This window comes from Carcharhinus amblyrhynchos, chromosome 2 (assembly GCF_965287045.1).
Source record: "Carcharhinus amblyrhynchos chromosome 2, sCarAmb.v2.hapA, whole genome shotgun sequence".
NCBI classification, from domain to species: Eukaryota; Metazoa; Chordata; class Chondrichthyes; order Carcharhiniformes; family Carcharhinidae; genus Carcharhinus; species Carcharhinus amblyrhynchos.
In genome coordinates this window covers 134,046,840-134,067,751 of record NC_137325.1, presented here as the reverse complement: position 1 = coordinate 134,067,751, position 20,912 = coordinate 134,046,840, and the positions used below count along the sequence as shown (strand labels likewise).

The 20,912-nt window shown below is 43.5% G+C and overlaps 1 protein-coding gene across 2 annotated transcripts in view; it reads left to right on the top strand.

Annotated features, from left to right (window-relative positions):
* dpp6a (dipeptidyl-peptidase 6a) overlaps positions 1–20,912 on the top strand; it is a 961,250-nt gene that overhangs the window by 524,564 nt on the left and 415,774 nt on the right. For both annotated transcript variants that reach the window (XM_080217553.1, XM_080217561.1), the window contains exon 3: positions 14,025–14,123. In XM_080217553.1, coding sequence (XP_080073679.1) covers positions 14,025–14,123 — 99 coding nt within the window. The remainder of the gene's footprint in view (positions 1–14,024; positions 14,124–20,912) is intronic.

Below are 20,912 nucleotides of genomic sequence, written 5' to 3'. Positions count from 1 at the left end.
GAAATTCCCCTAGTCGCCACATTCCGGTGCCTGTTCAGGTCACTGCACCTAACCATGGTTTTTTTGACTAAGTCAAGTAAGATTCGATTTTTAAGTTGCCTGAAAAAAGGCGTAAGTTTATTCTGATTTCATGCTTTTTTGGGACTTGAATCCTGTGGGGTTTAGGGGGATAATGCCTGGGTGGGACTGTGGTTGGTGCAGGATCGATGGGCCAAATGGTCTCCTTCTGCATTGTGAGGATTCTATGATCTGTGATTCACAATCTATGATTTAGGTAATATTTGAACACAGAAACAGCCTATTTGGCACGACTGGTTTATACAGTAAAAAGTCTGACAACACCAGGTTTAAGTCCAACAGATTTATTTGATAGTAAACTCACTAGCTTTCGGGGTTTGTCCCTTCGTCAGGTGAATGGAGAGTTCTGGCCTCAGACAGAGCATATAAAGCGCAGACAGTTTACAGATTACTGATTAGAATGCGAATCTTTACACCTAACCTGCTGTTCAAGTCCTAAAGTGGCCGACAATGTGAGTGGAAGGAGCATTGATCACAGGTTACAGAGATGTGTATTGTCTCCAGACAGTACAGTAAGTGAGGTTTTGCAAACCCAGGCAAGTCACGGGGGTTACAGATAGTGCGACATGAACCCCAGTCCAACACTGGCATATCCACATCACGACTGGTTTAGGCACTGTTTGTGATCCACTCGGGCCTCCATCCATCTAACTGTACCACAAGAGAGTGGCAGGGTGGCACAGTGATTAGCACTGCTGCCTCACAGCACCAGGAACGTAGGTTCGATTCTGGGCTTCGGTGACTGTGTGGAGTTTGTGCGTTCACCCCGTGTCTGCGTGGGTTTCCTCCAGGTCCTCCAGTTTCCTCCCACAGTGCAAAGATGTGCGGGTTAGGTTGATTGGCCACGCTAACTTGCTCCTTAATGTCAGGGGGACTGGCTGGGGTAAATACATGGGGTTACAGGGGTGGGGCTTGGGTGGAACTGTGGTCAGTGCAGACTCAATGGCCAAATGGGTCTCCTTCTGCATCATAGGGATACTATGATATTATAAGAGCATGGGAATTTCGAGCAGGAGTAATCTATCTAACTCTGACTGAACGTCTTCACTGGTCCAGCTTCCACTGTGGGAAGATAATTCCACGGACTAATGACACTCTGAGATAAAAACAAAAGTTTCTCTTCATCTCTGTCTCAAATGTGAGTCTCCAAAGTTTTAAGCTGTGACCCCTGGTTCTAGTCTCCTCCACACGGCGAAACATCATTGCAGCATCCATGCAGTCAAACCCCACCTGCCCCCCCCCTGAGGATCTTATATGTTTTAATAAGTTTACTCCTCAACCTTCTAAACTCCAATAGGTTATAGACCCAACATGCTCAACCTTTCCTCTAAAGGCTACCTCTTTACGTAGCAACCAGTCGAGTGAACCCTCTCTGAACTGCTTAAGTAAGGAAACTAAAAATGTACACAGTACTCCCGATGTAAAGTTTATTTATTTATTAGTCACAAGTAAGGCTTACATTAACACTGCAATGAAGTTACTGTGAAAATCCCCTAGTCGCCACACCCCGGCATTTGTTCAGGTACACTGAGGGGGAATTTAGCATGACCAATGTACCTAATCAGCACATCTTTCAGACTGATGGGAGGAAACTGGAGCATCCAGAGGAAACCCGCGCAGACATGGGGAGAATGTGCAGACTCCACACAGACAGTGACCCGAGCTGGGAATTGAACCAGGATTCCTGGCACTGTGAGGCAGCAGTGCTAACCACTGTGCCGCCATGCCATGCTGTAACTTGACCTGAGCAAGGCCCTGTACAGTTGTAGCAACACAATGCTATTTTTATACTCGATTCCATTTGCAATACACAACAACGTTCCATCTGCCTTCCTGACCATTTGTTGTAGCTGCTTACCAATATTTTGCGACTCATGCACCAGATCTCTCTGTACTTTAGAATTCTGCAATCTCTTTCCAGTCAAAGAACATACTTTTCTATGCTTCCTTCCAAAGTGGAGCAGTTCACATTTTCTCACTTAATTCTCCATCTGCAAAAGCTTTGTCCATTCATTTAAGCTATCTAAATCCCTTTGTAGAGTTTTTATGTCCTCTGGACAACTTAGTTTGCTATCAAGCTTTGTGTCATCAGCAAATATAGCAACCATATCTTCAGTCCCTTCACTCATGCCAAGGATATAGGATTGTAAGTTATTGAGGCTCCATCACTGATTCCTGTGGAACAGCTTTTCAATTCGATAATGACCTGTTTATCCCAACTCTGATCCCTGTCAACTGACCAACCCTCTATCCATGCTAAAATATTACCCCCTATGCCATGAGCTCTTATTTGTAAAATTTATTTGTTAGTGTCACAAGTAGGCTTACATTAACACTGTAATTTGATTTGATTTATTATTGTCACATGTATTAGTATGCAGTGAAAAGTATTGTTTCTTGCACACTATACAGACAAAGCATTTCCGTTCGTAGAGAAGGAAAGGAGAGAATGCAGAATTTAATGTTACAGTCATAGCGAGGGTTTAGAGAAAGATCAACTTAGTGCGAGGCAGGTCTATTCAAAAGTGTGATGGCAGCAGGGTAGAAGCAGTTCTTGAGTCGGTTGGTACCTGATCTCAGACTTTGGTATCTTCTTCTCAACGGAAGAAGGTGGAAGAGAGAATGTCCTGGATGAGTGGGTCCCTTCATTATGCTGGCTGCTATTCCAAGGCAGTGGGAAACGTAGACAGTGTCAATGGATGAGAGGCTGGTTTGAGTGATGGATTGGGCTACATTCATATCCTTTTGTAGTTTCTTGCATTCTTGGACGAAGCAGGAGCCATACCAAGCTGTGATACAACCAGAAAGAATGCTTTCTGTGGTGCATCTGGAAAGTTTGGTGAGAGTGTAGAAGACATGCCAAATTCCCTTAATAATGAAATTTCCTTAGTAATGAAGTGAAGATGCTGGTGTTGGATTGGGGTGGGCATGGTAAGAAGTCTCACAGCACCAGGTTAAGGTCCAAAAGGTTTATTTGATAGCATGAGCTTTCAGAGCACTGCTCCTTCATCAGCTGAGTGTAGAGTTGGGTTCACAATCAGGACATATAAAGACATAGTCTCAATTACAGGATAATGGTTGGAATGTGAGTCTTAACAGGTAATCATGTCTTAAAGGTACAGATTGTGTGTGTGGAGAAAGGGTCAAGCACAGATTAAAGAGATGTGTATTGTCTCCAGCCAGGATAGTTAGTGAGATTTTGCAAGTCCAGGCAAGTCGCAGAGGTTACAGTTAGTGTGATATGAACCCAAGATCCCAGTTGAGGCTGTCCTCATGTGTGTGGAACTTGGCTATCAGTTTCTGCTCAGCGATTCTGTGTTGTTCTGTGTCTTGATGGCTGCCTTGGAGAATGCTTACCCGAAGATCAGAGGCTGAAGTCCCTGACTGCTGAAATGTTCCCCGACAGGAAGGGAACATGCCTGCCTGGTGATTGTCAAGTGGTGTTCATTCATCCGTTGTTGTAGCGTCTGCATGGTCTGGCTGATGTACCATGCCTCGGGACATCCTTTCCTGCAGTGTATCAGGTAGACAACGTTGGCCAAGTTACAAGAGCATGTACCGTGTACTTGCAGATACCTCCATGAATGTTTCATCTTGTTGGGGAACACTTCAGCAGTCATGGACATTCAGTCTCTGATCTTCAGGTAAATGTTCTCCAAGGCAGCCTTCAAGACACATGACAATACAAAGTCGCTGAGCAGAGACTGATAGCCAAGTTCCGCACACATGAGGATGGCCTTAACTGGGATCTTGGATTCATGTCACACTATCTGTAATCCCCACGATTTGCCTGGGCTTGCAAAATCTTACTGTCTTGGCTTGAGATAATTCACACCTCTTTAACCTGTACTTAACCCTTTCTCCACTTGCATTGTCTGTACCTGTAAAGAATTGATTACCTGTTCAGACTCGCATTCCAACCATTATCTGATTATTGAGTCTGTGTCTATGTATATGATGATTTACTATCTATCATAAGAACATAAGAACATAAGAAATAGGAGCAGGAGTAGGCCATCTAGCCCTTCGAGCCTGCCCCGCCATTCAATAAGATCATGGCTGATCTGTCGTGGCTCAGTTCCACTTTCCCGCCCTCTCCCCATAACCCTTAATCCCCTCTCTTATCAAAAACCCATCAACCCGCGTCTTAAAAATATTTAGCAAGGCAGCCTCCACCACTTCTACTCAGGTATATTGAGGGAGAATTTAACATTGAGGGAGGATTTAGCATGGCCAGTACACCTAATCAACATGTCTCTTGGATTATGAGAAGGAACTTTGTGAAGTAATTCTGATATGGCACCATGCCTTTAAAAATCCAAGTACAGCACATCTGCAGGTTCCCCTTAATCCGTGTTGCATTTGTTTCGTTGAAGAACACTTTAAAAAATAGTTAAATGTGATTTCCCTTTCAGAAAGTGACATTGACATTGCCTGATTAAATTAGGCTTTTCTGAATGTCCTGCTAGTACCTCCTCAATAATGGATTCCAGCATTCTCCCTCTGACAGACGTTAGGCTAACTTGTCAATCGTTTCCTGCTTTTTGTCTTCCTCCTTAGACATTTTGGAAGATCACAACCAAAGCATCTACTATCTTGACAGCCTTTAACACTTTAGAGTAAAAGCTGTCAGGTTCAGAGGATTTGTTAACCTTCACTTTGACAAGTTTTCCCAGTACCTTTTTCCTGAGTGATTGTGCTTATTTTAAGTTACTCCTTCCCTTTTACCGAACAAAATCATTGAACCATAGAATTCTTACAGTGCAGATGGAGGTAATTTGGGCCATCGATTCCGTACTGACTCTCTGACAGAGTTAGTTACCCAGGCCCTCTCCCCTGCCCTATCCCTGTAACCCCACACATTTACCATGGCTAATCCATCTAATCTACACATCAAGAGGCAATTTAGCATGGCCAATCCACCTAACCTGCACATCTTTGGACTTCGGATGTTCAAGTACTCTTGCCATGTTTTTTTGTATCTTCCACAGTGAAGACAGATGTCTTCAGCATAACTCTCTACCCCTGTCATCCTTAATCACTTACCAAGATTCCCCTTAAAGGAATCAATGTTATTCATCTCAACTGGCCATTGTGATAAATAGCTTCACATTCTAACTCTCTGGGTCAAGATCTTCCTTCTGAACTCAGTATCTGATTAACGATCACATGTTTACAGTTTTCTTTCTTAAAAAAAATTGCGTTAAGATGTTGCCTCAAAATTGTAAAAATAAAGAACAAAGAACAGTTCTGCACAGGAACAGGCCCTTTGGCCCTCCAAGCCTGCGCCGATCATGTTGTCCTATCTAGACCAACTGCCTGTATCCCTCTATTCCCTGCCTGCTCATGTGCCCATCCAGGTAAGTCTTAAATGTGGCTAACATTTCTGCCTCAACCACCTCCCTTAGCAATGCATTCCAGGCCTCCATCACCCATTACGTAAAAAAAACTTCCCCTGCACATCTCTACCAAACTTTTCCCCCCTTGCCTTGAACTTCTGTGCCTTTGTGATTGTCATTTCTGCCCAGGGAAACAGCTTCCAACTGTTCATCTTATCTATACCCCTCGTCATTTTATAAGCTTCTATCAGGTTGCCCCTCAGCCTCTGTCTTTCCAGGGAGAACAATCCCAGTTTATTAATTTTCTCCCCAAAACTAATACCCTCCATGCAGGCAACATCCTAGTTAACCTTTTCTGTACTCCCTCCAAAGTCTCCACGTCCTCCTCCTAAATTGGAGAAATCTTTCAAGTGAGGGCAATTTAGTTGAAATCTGTTAAATTATAGGGCAGCACAGTGACACAGTGGTTGGCACTGCTGCCTTACGGCTCCAGGGATCTGGGTTCAATTCCAGCCTCAGGTGATAGTGGGGAGCTTGCACGTCTGCATGTGTTTCCTCTGCGTGCTCCAGTTTCCTGCCATAGTTCAAACACGCAGGTTAGGCGGATTGGCCATGCTAAATTGTCCCTTTGTGTCCCAAGATGTGTAGGTTTGGGGAATAAGTGGGATACGGGGAGGCAATGGCCTAGTGATATTATTGCTAGACTATTAATCCAGAAATGCCGCTAACGTTCTGGGGACCCAGGTTCTAATTCCACCACTGTAGATGGGGGAATTTGAATTCAATAATGAATTATCTGGAATTAAGAAATTTCTGGTAACTGGGAAACCATTGTTGATTGTTGGAAAACTCATGCAGTTCACTATTGCCCTTCAGGGAAGGAACTCTGTCATCCTTACCCTGTCCTCTGATGAAGGGCCATTCAGACTCAAAACATTGGCCTATTCTGTCTCCATAGATGCTGTCAGACCTGCTGAGATTTTCCAGCATTTTCTGTTTTTGTTTCGGATTCCAGCATCCACAGTATTTTGTGTTTATCCTTACCTACCCTGGCCTACACGTGACTCCAGAGCCACAGCTATGCCATGCTCAGTAGAGGGTGCGGAGAAGGCATTTGTAGTGAGCTATCAAGGAGGTGGGATTTCAGTCACATAGAGAGACAAGAGAAGCTTGGATTGTCTTCCTCAGAGTGGAGACTATTAAGGGGAGATTTGAAAGTTATAATTTCCGTGTTTGTATACTCTAAGCATCTGTTCACAATGAAGTTCACGTTCTCTAATTTTTGATTATGCCGGGGGGATGGTGAGGGGAGGGAGTGTTCACATTTTTCATTATACCCACGCAAATTGATCAAGGTGGTCACATCACATCACAGCTGAATGCATCTCCAGTGCTTCTCTCTGTATCTGGTGAGCTCTGCACACAGTTGGAGGCTGCAACGCAGTTGTTTGCAGATCACATGGTTCAGACAGCCTTGGTAAAATCAGGCTGCGTCTTAAAGCAGAGTTTGATAAATGATTGCTGCAGTGGAAATTGTTAGAAATTGAAAATGGGGAATGATTTGATTTGATTTGTGATTATCATATATATTGGGATACGGTGAAAAGTATTGTCTCTTGTGCGCTATACAGACAAAACATACTATTCATAAAGTACATAGGGGAGAAGGGAAGGAGAGGGTGCAGAATATAATGTTGCAGTTACAGATAGGGAGAAGAGAAAGATCAGCTTAATATATGACAGGTCCATCCAGAAGTCTGTTGGCAGCAGGAAAGAAGCTGTTCTTGAGTGCCTGCCACAGGAATTGGAGCATGGGAGGGGCAGACCATGGAAAGACTTGTTGACCTCAGTGAGGATTTTACAGTTTCGGGAGAAGCGAGGCTGTAAAATCCCACTCCATATGTCCAGAGTGAATAAGGTCCTTAATTATGCTGGCTGCTTTTCCAAGCCTGATTGGCGAGATTGACTGGGCTTTGTTGATGACTCTTTGTAGTTTCTTGTGGTTTTGATCAGAGCAAAAGCCATACCAAGCCAAGATACATCCAGATAGGACACTGTCTATGGTGCATCTGTAAAAATTGGTGAGAGTCGTTGTGGACATGTCAAATTTTCTTAGTCTCCTGAGAAAACAGAGGTATTGGTGAGCTTTCTTAACTATAGCATCAGCGTGGATGGACCAGGACAGTTTGTTGGTGATCTGAACACCTAGAAACATGAAATCTTGACCATTTTCACTACATCACTATTGATATAAAGAGGGGCATGTCATCCACTATCCTGGAGTCAATAACTATCTCATTTGTTTCACTGAGATTCTTGTCAATGCACCAGTTCACCAGATTTTCTATCCCTTTCTTATATTCCAACTCATCATTGTTTGGGATCTGACCCACTATGGTTGTATCATCAGCAAACTTGAAAATCAAGTTGGAGGGGAATGTGGCCACACAATCATAGATATGTAAGGAGTAGAGTAAGGGGCTGAGGGCACACCCTGTGGGACACCAACGTTGAGGAATGTTGTGGGGTAAATCGAGATGACCGGTGCTGTCCTAACAAAAGACAGTACAAAATTCATGGGGCACGTATCTCTGTATAAAGACATTACATCTATTCAAAACAAAAACAAGCAGCTACAAGGAGATCACCAAAAGGTTAAATAGCTCTGATATAGAGCGACAAAACATCTCCAAGGAATCTGACATATTCAACTAAAAACAGAACAATTACAGTTTTTCTTATCAATTATTCCTGCCCTACATTAGTTTAAAATCAATTACATTTAGTGTACCCACATCAATAATAATCTGACATTCACATCAGCCAATTGCATCCTGCCATCCAGTATAATGATATTTCATTCATCCATTAAATCTGGACACATCTTTCCATCTTGGCGAAAGTCACTTCCTAGTTGCTTGGTTGCCCTAGACGCTTGCTACAGGGGTCAAAGTGAAAGCTCCCACCAGACCATTGCCAAATTAGATAAACACGTGATCTTGCATCCAGGCACATCCTTATAAGATGATAAGAACTAGGAGCAGGAGTAGGCCATCTGGCCCCTCGAGCCTGCTCCACCATTCAATAAGATCATGGCTGATCTTTTCATGGACTCAGCTCCTCTTACCCGCCCGCTCACCATAACCCTTAATTCCTGTTCAAAAATGTATCTATCCTTGCCTTAAAAAACATTCAATGAGGTAGCCTCAACTGCCTCACTGGGCAGAAAGTCCATAGATTCACAACCCTTTGTGTGAAGAAGTTCCTTCTCAACTCAGTCCTAAATCTGCTACCCCTTATTTTGAGGCCATGCCCCCTAGTTCTAGTTCCACCCACCAGTGGAAACCACCTCCCTGCTTCTATCTTATCTACTCCCTTCATAATCTTATATGTTTCTATAAGATCTCCCCTCATTCTTCTGAATTCCAATGAGTATAGCCCCAGTCTACTCAGTCTCTCCTCGTAAACCAATCCTTGCAACTCTGGAGTCGACTTCGTGAATCTCCCCTGCGCCCCCTCCAGAGCCAGTATATCCTTTCTCAAATAAGGAGGCCAAAACTGCACTCAGTATTCCAGGTGTGGCCTCACCAGCACCTTATACAGCTGCGACATAACCTCACTGTTTTTAAACTCCATCCCTCTAGCAATGAAGGACAAAATTCCATTTGCCTTCTTAATTACCTGCTGCACCTGCAAATCAACTCCTTGAGATTCCTGCACAAGGTCACCCAGGTCCCTCTGCACAGCAGCATGCTGCAATTTTTTTACCATTTAAACAATAGTCCATTTTGCTGTTATGCCTACCAAAATGGATGACCTCACATTTATCAACATTGTACTCCATCTACCAGTCCCTCACCCACTCACTTAGACTATCTATATCCCTTTGCAGACTTTCAGCATCTTCTGCCCACTTTGCTCTATGTCTTCAAAGTCTAGACAATGAAAAAACCTATTCATTAATGTTGCAAGATGTGTTCCCTCATGAGAAAGTTTCTGATATGAATTTTGTTAACTCCATGGGTTCCCAGGCCTTTAGCTCTGAACTATTCACCTTTAAAATCATCCCTTGCACTAACCTGCTTTCGGCTGAAATGAGCAATGTTTCATACCATACTTAAAATCCTTTAAAATATCAAAATATATGTTTTAAAATCATAATTACTGATTTAATTCTCTTACTACATCCACGTACGTGGAAACCATTTGTCTCATTAGCTTATTAGCTTTGTTTAAAGAATCATTTAACTCTTTACTGGTAGTCCCGTCAGTGCCTTATTTATTCTATCTAAAATCTTATTAGCTGTTTAGTCATTTCCCACTTCGAGGATAATCATGGAGGAGATTTCCTGTTCTTACTGATTGCAGTCTGTGGGTTAGGAAGCCCTAGACCACAGAGTTTGGAGATCAGTTTTGTTGGGATAATTGTGTTGAAGGCTGAGCTGTAGTCAGTAAATAGGCTTCCGACATGACGGGTACAATGCAGGCAGTGTTAATTCTGCTACCGGATACAAGGAGAGATAAAGTAAGAACAGAAAATGCAGGGCAAACCCAGCAGCTCTGGCAGCATCTGTGGAGAATGACAAACAGAGTTATTGTTTCGAGTCCATGTGACTATTCTGCAGAGCAAGGAGAGACACCCTGAAAGCTTCATCTGAAACTGATAGTTTTAAACCATTGTTCTTATCCAAGCATTGCCTCGTTGTCAGTTGGGTCTGAGTGTTGGATTTTGGAGGGATTGCTTGCCTTGAGATGTTTTGGGATTGTGCAGGAGGTTAAGGACAGAGAATTGGAAAGGGAAGCGAGTATTCTAGTTGGAAGGCACATATGGCTCGCCAGTACATATGGGAGCAAACTGTAGATGTTCAATTAAGTAATTATCTGTATTTGATGAACTCAGTGAAGACAAGACATGGTGGCACACATGGTGCCCCACAACGCCAGGGACCTGGGTTTGATTCCTGGTTTGAGTGGCTGTCCTTGTGGAGTTTGCATGTTCTCCCTGTGTCCATATGGGTTTCCTCTGGGTGCTCCACATTCCCCCCACAGCCCGAAAGATGTGCTGGTTAAGTGCATTGGCCATGCTAAATTCTCCCCCACTGTATCTGAACAGGCACCAGAATGTGGGAACCAGAGGATTTTCACAGTAACCTCATTGCAGTATTAATCTAAGCCTACTTGTGACACTAATAAATAAACTTTAATCTAAACTATTATGAGTAGTGAGCACTGTTCATTACATTAGAGGATTACACATACATTTCTATTGTATATGGCAGGATCGTTTGGAGCCCTAAACTCTGATGTCATAGAATTATAGAATCCCTATAGTGCAGAAGTAGGCCATTTGGCCCATCCAATTTACACTGACCACAATTCCACATAGTCCTACTCCTGTAACTCCATACATTTACCCCGCTTATCCCCCTGACACTAAAGGACAATTTAGCATAGCCAGTCAAGCTAATCTGTGTATCTTTGGACCATGGGAGGAAACCCACGCAGACATGGGAAGAATGTACAAAAACTCCACACAGACAGTGACCTAAGCCGGAAAGCAAACCCATGTGAAGAGAGGTGAATGAACATACATTCCTCGGCAGAATGCATTCCCTTACCTCTCTAAAGATTTGAGCCTTTATCGATTTGAAAATATTATATCTCGCAAACTGCAGGCAGAGCAGATGGTGAACTGTGCAGAATATTGTTCTGATTGCATGATATAATTTTCTAGAATTGCTACCATGGCAACGCTGCATTAATGGTGTCTCATAGGGATAAACAACCTTTCCTGTGTTTTTCCATTGATAATGCTTCAGCAGCCCCACGCTAAAGGTCACTTTTTAAAAAATTGATCACCACTCCAACCTTCAGATGCCACAGAACACAAATGCAAATTGTACAACTCATAAACGTGTTTAAAACCATAGCAGAGAATTAGACTAGGTACCCCGAGGAAATGGTATGCAACTCTTGGTGTGCATCCCAGTAACATTTGAGAATTGCAGTAGACAGTAGACTCCCATGAGCCCCTCAAACTGACTACCAGCTGGCAACTTCTTAAATCATAGAATTTCTACAATGCAGAAGGAGTTCATTTGGCCCATCAAGTCTACACCAACCACAATATCACCCAGGCCCTACCCCCGCAGTCCCCATGTTTACCCTGCTGGTTCCCCTGACACTAATAGGAAACCAGAGCACCCGGAGGAAACCCACACAGAAACAGGGAGAACATGCAGATTCTGCGCAGATAGTGTCCCGAGGCCGGAATAGAACCTGGGTCCCTTGCTCTGTAAGGCAGCAGTGATAACCACTGTGCCACCACGCTACTAATTTTATTTAATTCATGTACAGGATGTGAGCTTTCCTGGCGAGGGCACCATTTATTGCCCATCACTAACTGCCCTTGAACTGACTTCATCTCAAAGGGCAGTTGAGAGTCAACCACATTGCTGTGGTTCTGGAGTCTCGTGTAGGCCAGACTAGGTAAGGATGGCAGATTTCCTTCCTTAAAGGGTATTAGTGAACCAGATGGGTTTTTCCGACAATTGACAATGGTTTCATGGTCATCAGTAGATTTTTAATCACAGATTTTTTTTATTGAATTCAAATTCTGCCCGGGCCTCTTTCGCCATGACAACCAAATCACATGGGCCTGTCTCCAAGCTCCAAGTTTAGTATTATTTCACCACCCCAGAGCATTTTGTTTCACCTTAAATTAAAGGAGACAGTTTAAAACATAACTGCCATACAAAGTCTTATGTTCATAACAGACAAAAATGAAAAAGAAGGTCCAATTTTGTCATCTGCCCTGATTTTCTGTTCTCCCAAGATTCTCACAGCAAGTTGATGTTCAATTCTGAGAAATGGAGACATAGAAACTAGAAGCAGTAGTAGGCCATTTGGCCTTTCGAGCCTGCTCCACCATTCATTTTGATCATGTCTGTCTGATCATTGAATTCAATATTCTGATCCCCCCTCCCTCCCATATCCCTTGATCCCTTTAGCCCCAAGAGCTACATCTAATTTCTTTTTGAAATCAGACAATGTTTTGTCTTCAGCTACCTCCTGTGGCAGTGAATTCCACACATTTGCCATCCTTTGGGTGAAGAAATTTCTCCTCACCTCAAAGGTTTAACCCCTTATCCTCAAAATATGACCCCTAGTTCTGGACTCCTCCGCCAGTGGGAACATTCTTTCTGAATCTACCCTATAACCCTGTTAGAATTTTACAAGTTTCTATTCTTCTCATTCTTCTAAACTCCACTGAATATAATGATAACTGACTTAATCTCTCCTCATATGACAGACCTGCCATCCCAGGATGGTAAACCTTCGCTCTACTCCCTCTGTAGCAAGGACAGCCTTTCTCAGATAAGGATACCAAAATTGCATGCAATATTCCAGGCATGGCCTAGCAACACCCTATCCAATTACAGCAAAACATCCCTATTCCTATACTCAAATCCTGTTAAAATTCCAGGTTTAAGGTGCTGGGGAATAGGTACAGAGGAGATGTCAGGGGTAAGTTTTTCACTCAGGGGGTGTTGGGTGAGTGGAATCAGCTGCCGTCAGTGGTGGTGGAGGCAAATTCGATAGGGTCTTTTAAGAGACTTCTGGATGAGTACATGGGACTTAATAGGATTGCGGGTTATAGATAAGCATAGTAGGTAGAGATAAGATCGGCGCAATTTGTGGGCCGAAGGGCCTGTCTGTGCGGTAGTTTTTCTATGATTCTATGATTCTAAAATTAAAATTATGAACACCAACATGCCATTTGCCTTCTTTACTGCCTGCTGTACCTGCACGCTTACTTTCAGTGACTGATGCATGAGAACATCAAGGTCTCACTGAGTAATCACCTCTCTCAATTTGTACCCATTCAAGTAATAATCTGTCTTCCTATTATTGCTACCAATGTGGATAACCTCACATTTATCCATATTATACTGCATTTGCCATGCAAATGCCCGCACACTCAGCCTGTCCAAATCACACTGAAGCATCTCTGCATCCTCCTCACAGCTCACCCTCCCACACAATTTTGTATCATCTGCATATTTGGAGGTAATACATTCAGTTCCCTCTTCCAAATCATTAATATATAATGTGGACATTAATGGGATCCTAGCACAGCTCCCTGTGGAACCCCGCTAGTCACTGACTGCCAATCAGAAAAAGACTAATTTATGGCAACTCTTTCTTCCCATCTGCTAATCAGCTTTCTAACCATCTCAAGATATTCCTTACAATCCCATGTGCTTAACATAACATTGTAGTCTGTTATGTGGAACCTTGTCAAAAGTCTTCTGAAAGTCTAAATAAACCACATTAGCTGTTATAGATAGGCCTGGTAGGTATGGATATGATCAGCGCAACTTGAGGGCCGAAGGGCCTGTTTGAGCTGTAGTGTTCTATGTTCTATGCTCTAAGCATTTAGACAGTTACATGGATAAGATGGGTACAGAGAGATATGGGCCAAATGCAGACAATTTGGATGAGCTTAGTGGTTAAATAAAAAGCTGGGCCAAAGGCCCTGTTTCCATGCTGGAAACCTCTATGACTATATCTAATTGTTCTTTGTTGTCTTGCATCTGTCCACAGCTGAAGATAACAGCTTGGCATTGAAGGCGAAGGTGAGAATTGAGGATCTCATCAGTGAAGAATTCCAGATTCACGATGTGGAAGCCAAGTGGATTAGCGGTAGGTAGAGTGATGGGTTTATCTGATGCGGGAGGTCTACCAAAGTGCCATGGTCAAGATGTGTAACAATGGATATGTAAATATTTGCCCCATTTGCACTGCTCTTTGTACACATAGACAGAGCCACATTATGAATTGTTTTGTTCTTTTTGCAATGTTGCCTTTAGTTTGTTTATTACAGTAAAGTTCTTGAAACTTGAAACTTTGCAACGTGAATCTTAAAGTCTGCCAGTTGAAATTCAAATATAGTTTTAGAAGGTTTTGGTCTTTACAGAGTTTGTAACAAACTTCAGTCGCTTTTTTGGGAGAGTAAGTTGATGCAAACATGAATGTATCCTCACCTAGTTCTTTCATTTGCGTAAGAGTGTTCTTGTCTCCTCTTCCTCTAAAAGATAATGTCTGTGGCATTGCTAGATTTTTCAGACAAATAAAATTCACTGCAATGCATTTCTGATGTCACCAAGAAATTTTGACCCTTTAAAGTATAAAAAGTTTAAAGTTTATTTATTAGTGTCACAAGTAGGCTTACATTAGCACTGCAATGAAGTTACTGTGAAAATCCCCTCGTCGCCACACTCCAGCGCTTGCTCGGCTACACTGAGGGAGAATTTAGTATGGCCAGACCAGCACATCTTTCAGACAGTGGGAGGAAACCCACGCAGACAAGGGGAGAATGTACAAACTTCACACAGACAGTGACCCAAGGCTGGAATTGAACCCGGGTCCCTGGCATTGTGAGGCAGCACTGCTAACCATAGTGCCACCGTGCCGCCCTCTGAAGGTAGTCTTCACAGGGGTGATTCTCAGAACTAAGAGACTCCAGAGGAGGCCGTTTAGCAGGCTTCCCACAGGCACCCCAGTTTCTGTGTGTCTCCACCGCTGGATTTCCAGTGTTGTCAGCTCTGCACCAGAAATATTTTTGCTTTGATTGGATGCAGAAGGAGCATACAGCTCTCATAGTCAATGTGCAACCAGCATGTATCTCACTTCACTTAACCTTACTTTAGACATGTATCATTTCATTCATACTGATAAGACAAGAAGTACATGTCTGAAAACCAGTGGAACGTGACAACCTACAGCAGTCAACAAAGTCCAAAAGACAGTGTACTGGCTATGCTGAATTCTCCCTCACTGTACCCAAACAGGCTCTGGAGAGTGGCAACTAGGAAATTCTCACAGTAACTTCATTGCAGTGTTAATGTAAGCCTACTTGTGACACTAATAAATAAACTTAAAAACTCTGTTCCGAGGAAAGTACTACTGACCATGTGACAAACCATGCTTTATGCAGTTTCCTTTTCAATCACATAGCCTAGTGTAATTCCAAGCTCAATGGCTTCCGGCCTGCAAGATCCAGAACTCAGCACTATTGAGAAAAACCCAACACATTAACATCCAGGTTATTATTTTATTTGGTTCCAAAACGATATCTGGAGTTGCTAAATTCCACTTTCTCTTCTGTGTACCTCGGGAATCAACGCGTGTTTCTCAAATATAGGGCCTGGGAAAAGTGGGGGTGAAAGGGGGTGAAGTGGGGGGTAAAATGATGGGATGAGTATGAAGAAAGGGCGGTTGAAAGAGGATGGGTGAAGAAAGGGGAGGAAGGGGAATGGACAGGAGGGAGAAATACTACGCATGCTCTACTAAAGCTTAATGGCGCTGACCTTTTATATTGTCCATTTAGCTCAGCTGGCTGGATGGCTGGTTTGTAGAACATAGAACACTACAGCACAAACAGGCCCTTCGGCCCACAAGTTGCACCGATCACATCAACACCTACCAATCCATAGACCTATCTATAACCCCCAATCCCATTAAATCCCCTATACTCAACCAGAAGTCTTTTAAAAGACCCCAGCGAGTTCGCCTCCACCACCACTGACGGCAGCCGATTCCATTCACTCACCACCCTCTGAGTGAAAAACTTACCCGTAACATCAGCCCTGTACTTGCTTCCCTGCACCTTAAATCTGTGTCCTCTCGTAGTGACCATTTCAACCCGGGGAAATAGCCTCTGAGAATCCACCCTATCTATTCCTCTCAACGTGCTGATGCAGAGCAATGCGCAGGTTCAATTCTGAGTTTATGAAGGCCCCACCTTCCCAACCTTGCCTGAGGTGTGGTGATGCTCAAGTTAAATCACCACCAGTCAGCTCTCCCCCTGAAAGGAGAGAGCAGCCTATGGTCATCTGGGACTGTGGCTTCTTTACCTTTGCCCTCAGAGTATGGGTCATCTGCAAGTTTTCCAACTCCAATTGTCCGTGGGAAAAGCCTAGCTAGGATTCGTGGGACTTGGACTTCTCTTATACCTGTGGATGAGTGGACGTAGTGCTCTTAAAACAAGTAAGTAGAAGAACAGGAGCTTCAGGGAACCGAGTAGATTCGCTACAGCCCTGTGACTTTTGCCAACATCCCTCGCCCCCATACCACTCCCCCCACCCCAACTTCACCTGCCGAGTCCACCAGACACTCCCCACCGACGGACCCACCAGAGAGCCCTGTGTGGAGTGAATCAATACGTGTTGTTCAGATACTTAACTATGAGAATGTGTTTGAATGAATTGTACAGTGAATGCAGAATATAAAGGGTAAATGATGAATCTCTGTGATTCGATCGCTCTGAAGAATGCAGCATAGAAGAATAAATTCAGAAATCCTGCATTCCCAGTAGGAAATTTGTGAGTAATTTGTGTTAGATTTGGTCTTTGATGCTAAAAGACTAGAGGGAGCGTTGTTCGAATGTATGTATTTTGTTGCACTTATAAAAGAAACTGAAAATCGCTAAGTAAAGTAGCACAAACCAAAGGCTTTTACATATTAAACAGTGAATAAGACAGCCTGGCAAACATCCCAAGGTTTTCAGATGATCAGACTTGGTGTACCTTGCCTTTACACTTGACCACCTCCCGTTCTGCTCCCATAGCTTTCCAAAGATGTAGATTTCACGTCGCCCTTCCCGAATACATCCTAATTGCTAACTGTCCTTGTTCCCCTGGTCGCCTCTCATCAATTCCGTTCTCTGGATTAGAATCCCTAGCTTGGATTAGGTGGGTGAGTCAGGGCCTTTCATGCAGACTTGATGGGCTAAAGGGCCTCTTCTGCATTGTAGGATACTGTGACGCAAGCAACAACTCTGGTGTGAGTTCTCCTCAAATAAGTTCCAAGCAAAATACCGCAGATGCTGGAATCTGAAACAAAAACTGAAAAGGCTGGAACATTTCAGCAGGTCTGACAGCATCTGTGGAGAGAGAATAGAGTCAACGTTTCAAGTCTGGATGGCCCCCTGCTCTGATGAAACTGAATGATAGCTCTGACAAAGGATCACCAGACTCGAAACATTGGCTCTATTCTCTCTCCACAGATGCTGTTAGACCTGCTGAGATTTTCCAGCATTGTCTGTTTTTGTTGCCCAAACAAGATTTGATTTGATTTGATTTATTATCATCAGATGTATTAATATACTGTGAAAAGTATTGTTATTATTGAACCAGCGGAGAAGTGTGAGGTAATTCATTTCGGTAGGAGTAACAGATGTGTTCAGTATAGGGCTAACGGGAGGACTTTGAATAGTGTGGAGGAGCAGAGGGATCTAGGTGTATGTGTACATAGATCCCTGAAAGTTGGGAATCAAGTAGATAAGGTAGTTAAGAAGGCATACGGTGTCTTGGCGTTTATTGGTAGGGGGATTGAATTTAGGAGTCGCAGCGTCATGTTGCAACTGTACACAACTCTGGTGCGGCTGCACTTGGAGTACTGTGTGCAGTTCTGGTCCCCACATTACAGGAAGGACGTGGAGGCTTTGGAGAGGGTGCAGAGGAGGTTTACCAGGATGTTGCCTGGTATGGAGGGGAGGTCATATGAGGAGAGACTGAGGGATTTGGGGTTGTTTTCGCTGGAAAGAAGGAGGCTAAGAGGGGATCTTATTGAAACATATAAGATGATTAGAGGTTTAGATAGGGTGGATAGTGATAGCCTTTTTCCTCGGATGGAGAATGCTAGCACGAGGGGGCGTGGCTTTAAATTAAGGGGTGGTAGTTATAGGACGGATATCAGGGGTAGGTTCTTTACCCAGAGGGTGGTGGGGGATTGGAATGCCCTGCCTGCTGCGGTTGTAAATGCGCCTAGTTTGGGGGCGTTTAAGAGAGCTGTGGATAGGTTTATGGACGAAAAGGGATTGGTTTAGATTAGTGGGTCAGTGTTTTTTTTTAAAAAAAAACTGGTCGGCGCAACATCGTGGGCCGAAGGGCCTGTTCTGCGCTGTAATGTTCTATGTTCTATGTTCTATTACACGTTACACAGACAAAGCATACAGTTCATAGAGAAGGAAAGGAGAGAATGCAGAATGTAACGTTACAGTCACAGCTAGGACATAGAGAAAGATCAACTTTATATAAGGTAGGCCCATTCAGATGTCTGATAGCAGCAGGGAAGAAGCTGTTCTTGAGTCTGTTCTACATGACCTCAGACTTTTGTATCTTTTTCCCAACAGAAGAAGATGGAAGAGAGTATGTCCGAGGTGAGTGGGGTCCTCAATTATGCTGACTGCTTTTCCGCGGCAGCAGGAAGTATAGACAGAGTCAATGGATGGGAGGCTGGTTTGCGTGATGTACTGGGCGACATTCACAAGCCTTTGTAGTTTCTGGCAGGCTTGGTCAGAGCAGGAGCCATACCAAGCTGTGATACACTTGGAAAGGGTGCTTTCTATGGTGCATCTGTAAAGGTTGATGAAAGTCATAATGGACTTGCCCAAAGTTCCTTAGTGCCTGCTTTATAAAGTCTTTGATGAGTTTTCAGTGACTCATTTGCATATGACCAAATCTGTCTTCTCAAAAGAGGGCACAAATCAGGTACGACAAATGTTGAAGAATGCAAGATTTAGTGAGAGGGAGGAACTGAGGGAGATCAATATTAGTAGACAGGTGGTGCCGGGAAAGTTGATGGGATTGAAAGTGGATAAATCCCCAAGGCCTGATAATCTACATCCCAGAATACTTAGGGAAGTGACTCTAGAAATAATGGATGCATTGGTGGTTATCTTCCAGGATTCCACAGACTCTGGAACAGTCCCTGCAGGTTGGAGGGTAGAGAATGTCACTCCAATATTCAAAATGGGAAGTAGAGAGAAAACAGGGAATTATGGACCTGTAAGCTTAACATCGGTAGTGGGAAAAATTCTCAAATCCATTATCAAGGACTTTATGGCAGAGCATTTAGAAAGCAGTGGCAGGATCAGATAGAGACAGCATGGATTTATGAAGGGGAAATCATGCTTGAAAAATCTATTGGAATTCTTTGAAGACGGAACCAGTGGAGTTGACAAGGGGGAGTCATCGATGTGGTGTAATTGGACTTCCAGAAAGCGTTTGGCAAAGTCCTGCAAAAGATATTGTCGTGCAAGATGGGATTAGAGGAAGTGTGTTGAGATAGATAGAAAACTAGTTGGCAGGGAGGAAACAAAGAGTAGGAATTAATGGCTACTTTTTAAAATTGGCATACAGTAACTAGTGGATGCCGCAGGGATCGGTGCTGGGATCTCAGCTATTCACAATATATATTAATGATTTGGATGAGGGAACAAAATGCAACATCTCAAAGTTTGCAGATGTTCCCAATTTGGGTGGTAGGGTGAACTGTGACGAGGATGCAGAGATCCTTCGGAATGATCTGGGCAGGTTGGTGAGTGGGCAAATCAATGTCAGATGCAGTATAATTTGGATAAGTGTGAGGTTATTCACTTCGGAAGCAAAAACAAGAAGACAGGTTACTACCTAAATGGCTGTAAATTGGGAGAGGGGAGTGTGCAGCGGGACCTGGGTGTCCTTGTGCTGAAGGTAAGCACGCAGGTGCAGCAGGCGGTAAAGAAGGCAAATGGCATATTGGCCTTCATCATGAGAAGTTTCGAGTACAGGAGCAGCGATTTATTGTTATAATTATACAATGCTAAGACCACATCCAGAATGTTGTATGTAGTTTCAGTCTCCTTTTCTGAGGAAGGATGTTCTTGCCCTCGAGGGAGTGCAGCGAATGTTTACCAGGCTGACTCCTGGGATGGCGGAACTGATCTATGAGGAGCGATTGACTAGGTTAGGATTGTTTTCGCTGGAGTTCAGATGAATGAGGGGGGAGGATCTGAAAGACCTGGAAGCCTGCAAGAGTACATTGTTGACGGATCTGAGATTGAAGAGGAGCCCAGTGATAGGTCTATCAAACTGGAGAAATGATTCTCAGACCTATTGGGTACAGAACCACAGAATAATTGAATTTCCCCTCGAGACATCACATTAACTTCAGCAAGATTCTGACTCACTTGGATTTGTTAAATTCATTCTTAGGATTTGGACATCTCTAGCTAGATTGGTATTTTTACAGATGCACTGTAGAAAGCAATCTTTTTGGCTGTATCACAGCTTGGTAAGGCTCCTACTCTGCCCAAGACGGCAAGAAACAACTAAGGGTTGTAAATGTAGCCCAATTCATCACACAAACCAGCCTCCTATCCATTGACTCAATCCACACTTCCTGCTGCCTCGCAAAAGCAGCCAGCACAATCAAAGACCCCTCACACCTCGGACACACTCTCTTCCATCTTCTTCAGTTGGGAAAAAGATACAAAAGTCTGAGATCACATGCCAACCGACTCAAAAAACAGCTTCTTCCCCGCTACTGTCAGATTTTGGAATGGACCTACCTTGCATTAAATTGATCTTTCTTCACATCTTAGCTATGATTGTAACACTGCATTCTGCACCCTCTCTTTTCCTTCTACCCTATGTACTCTATGCTTTG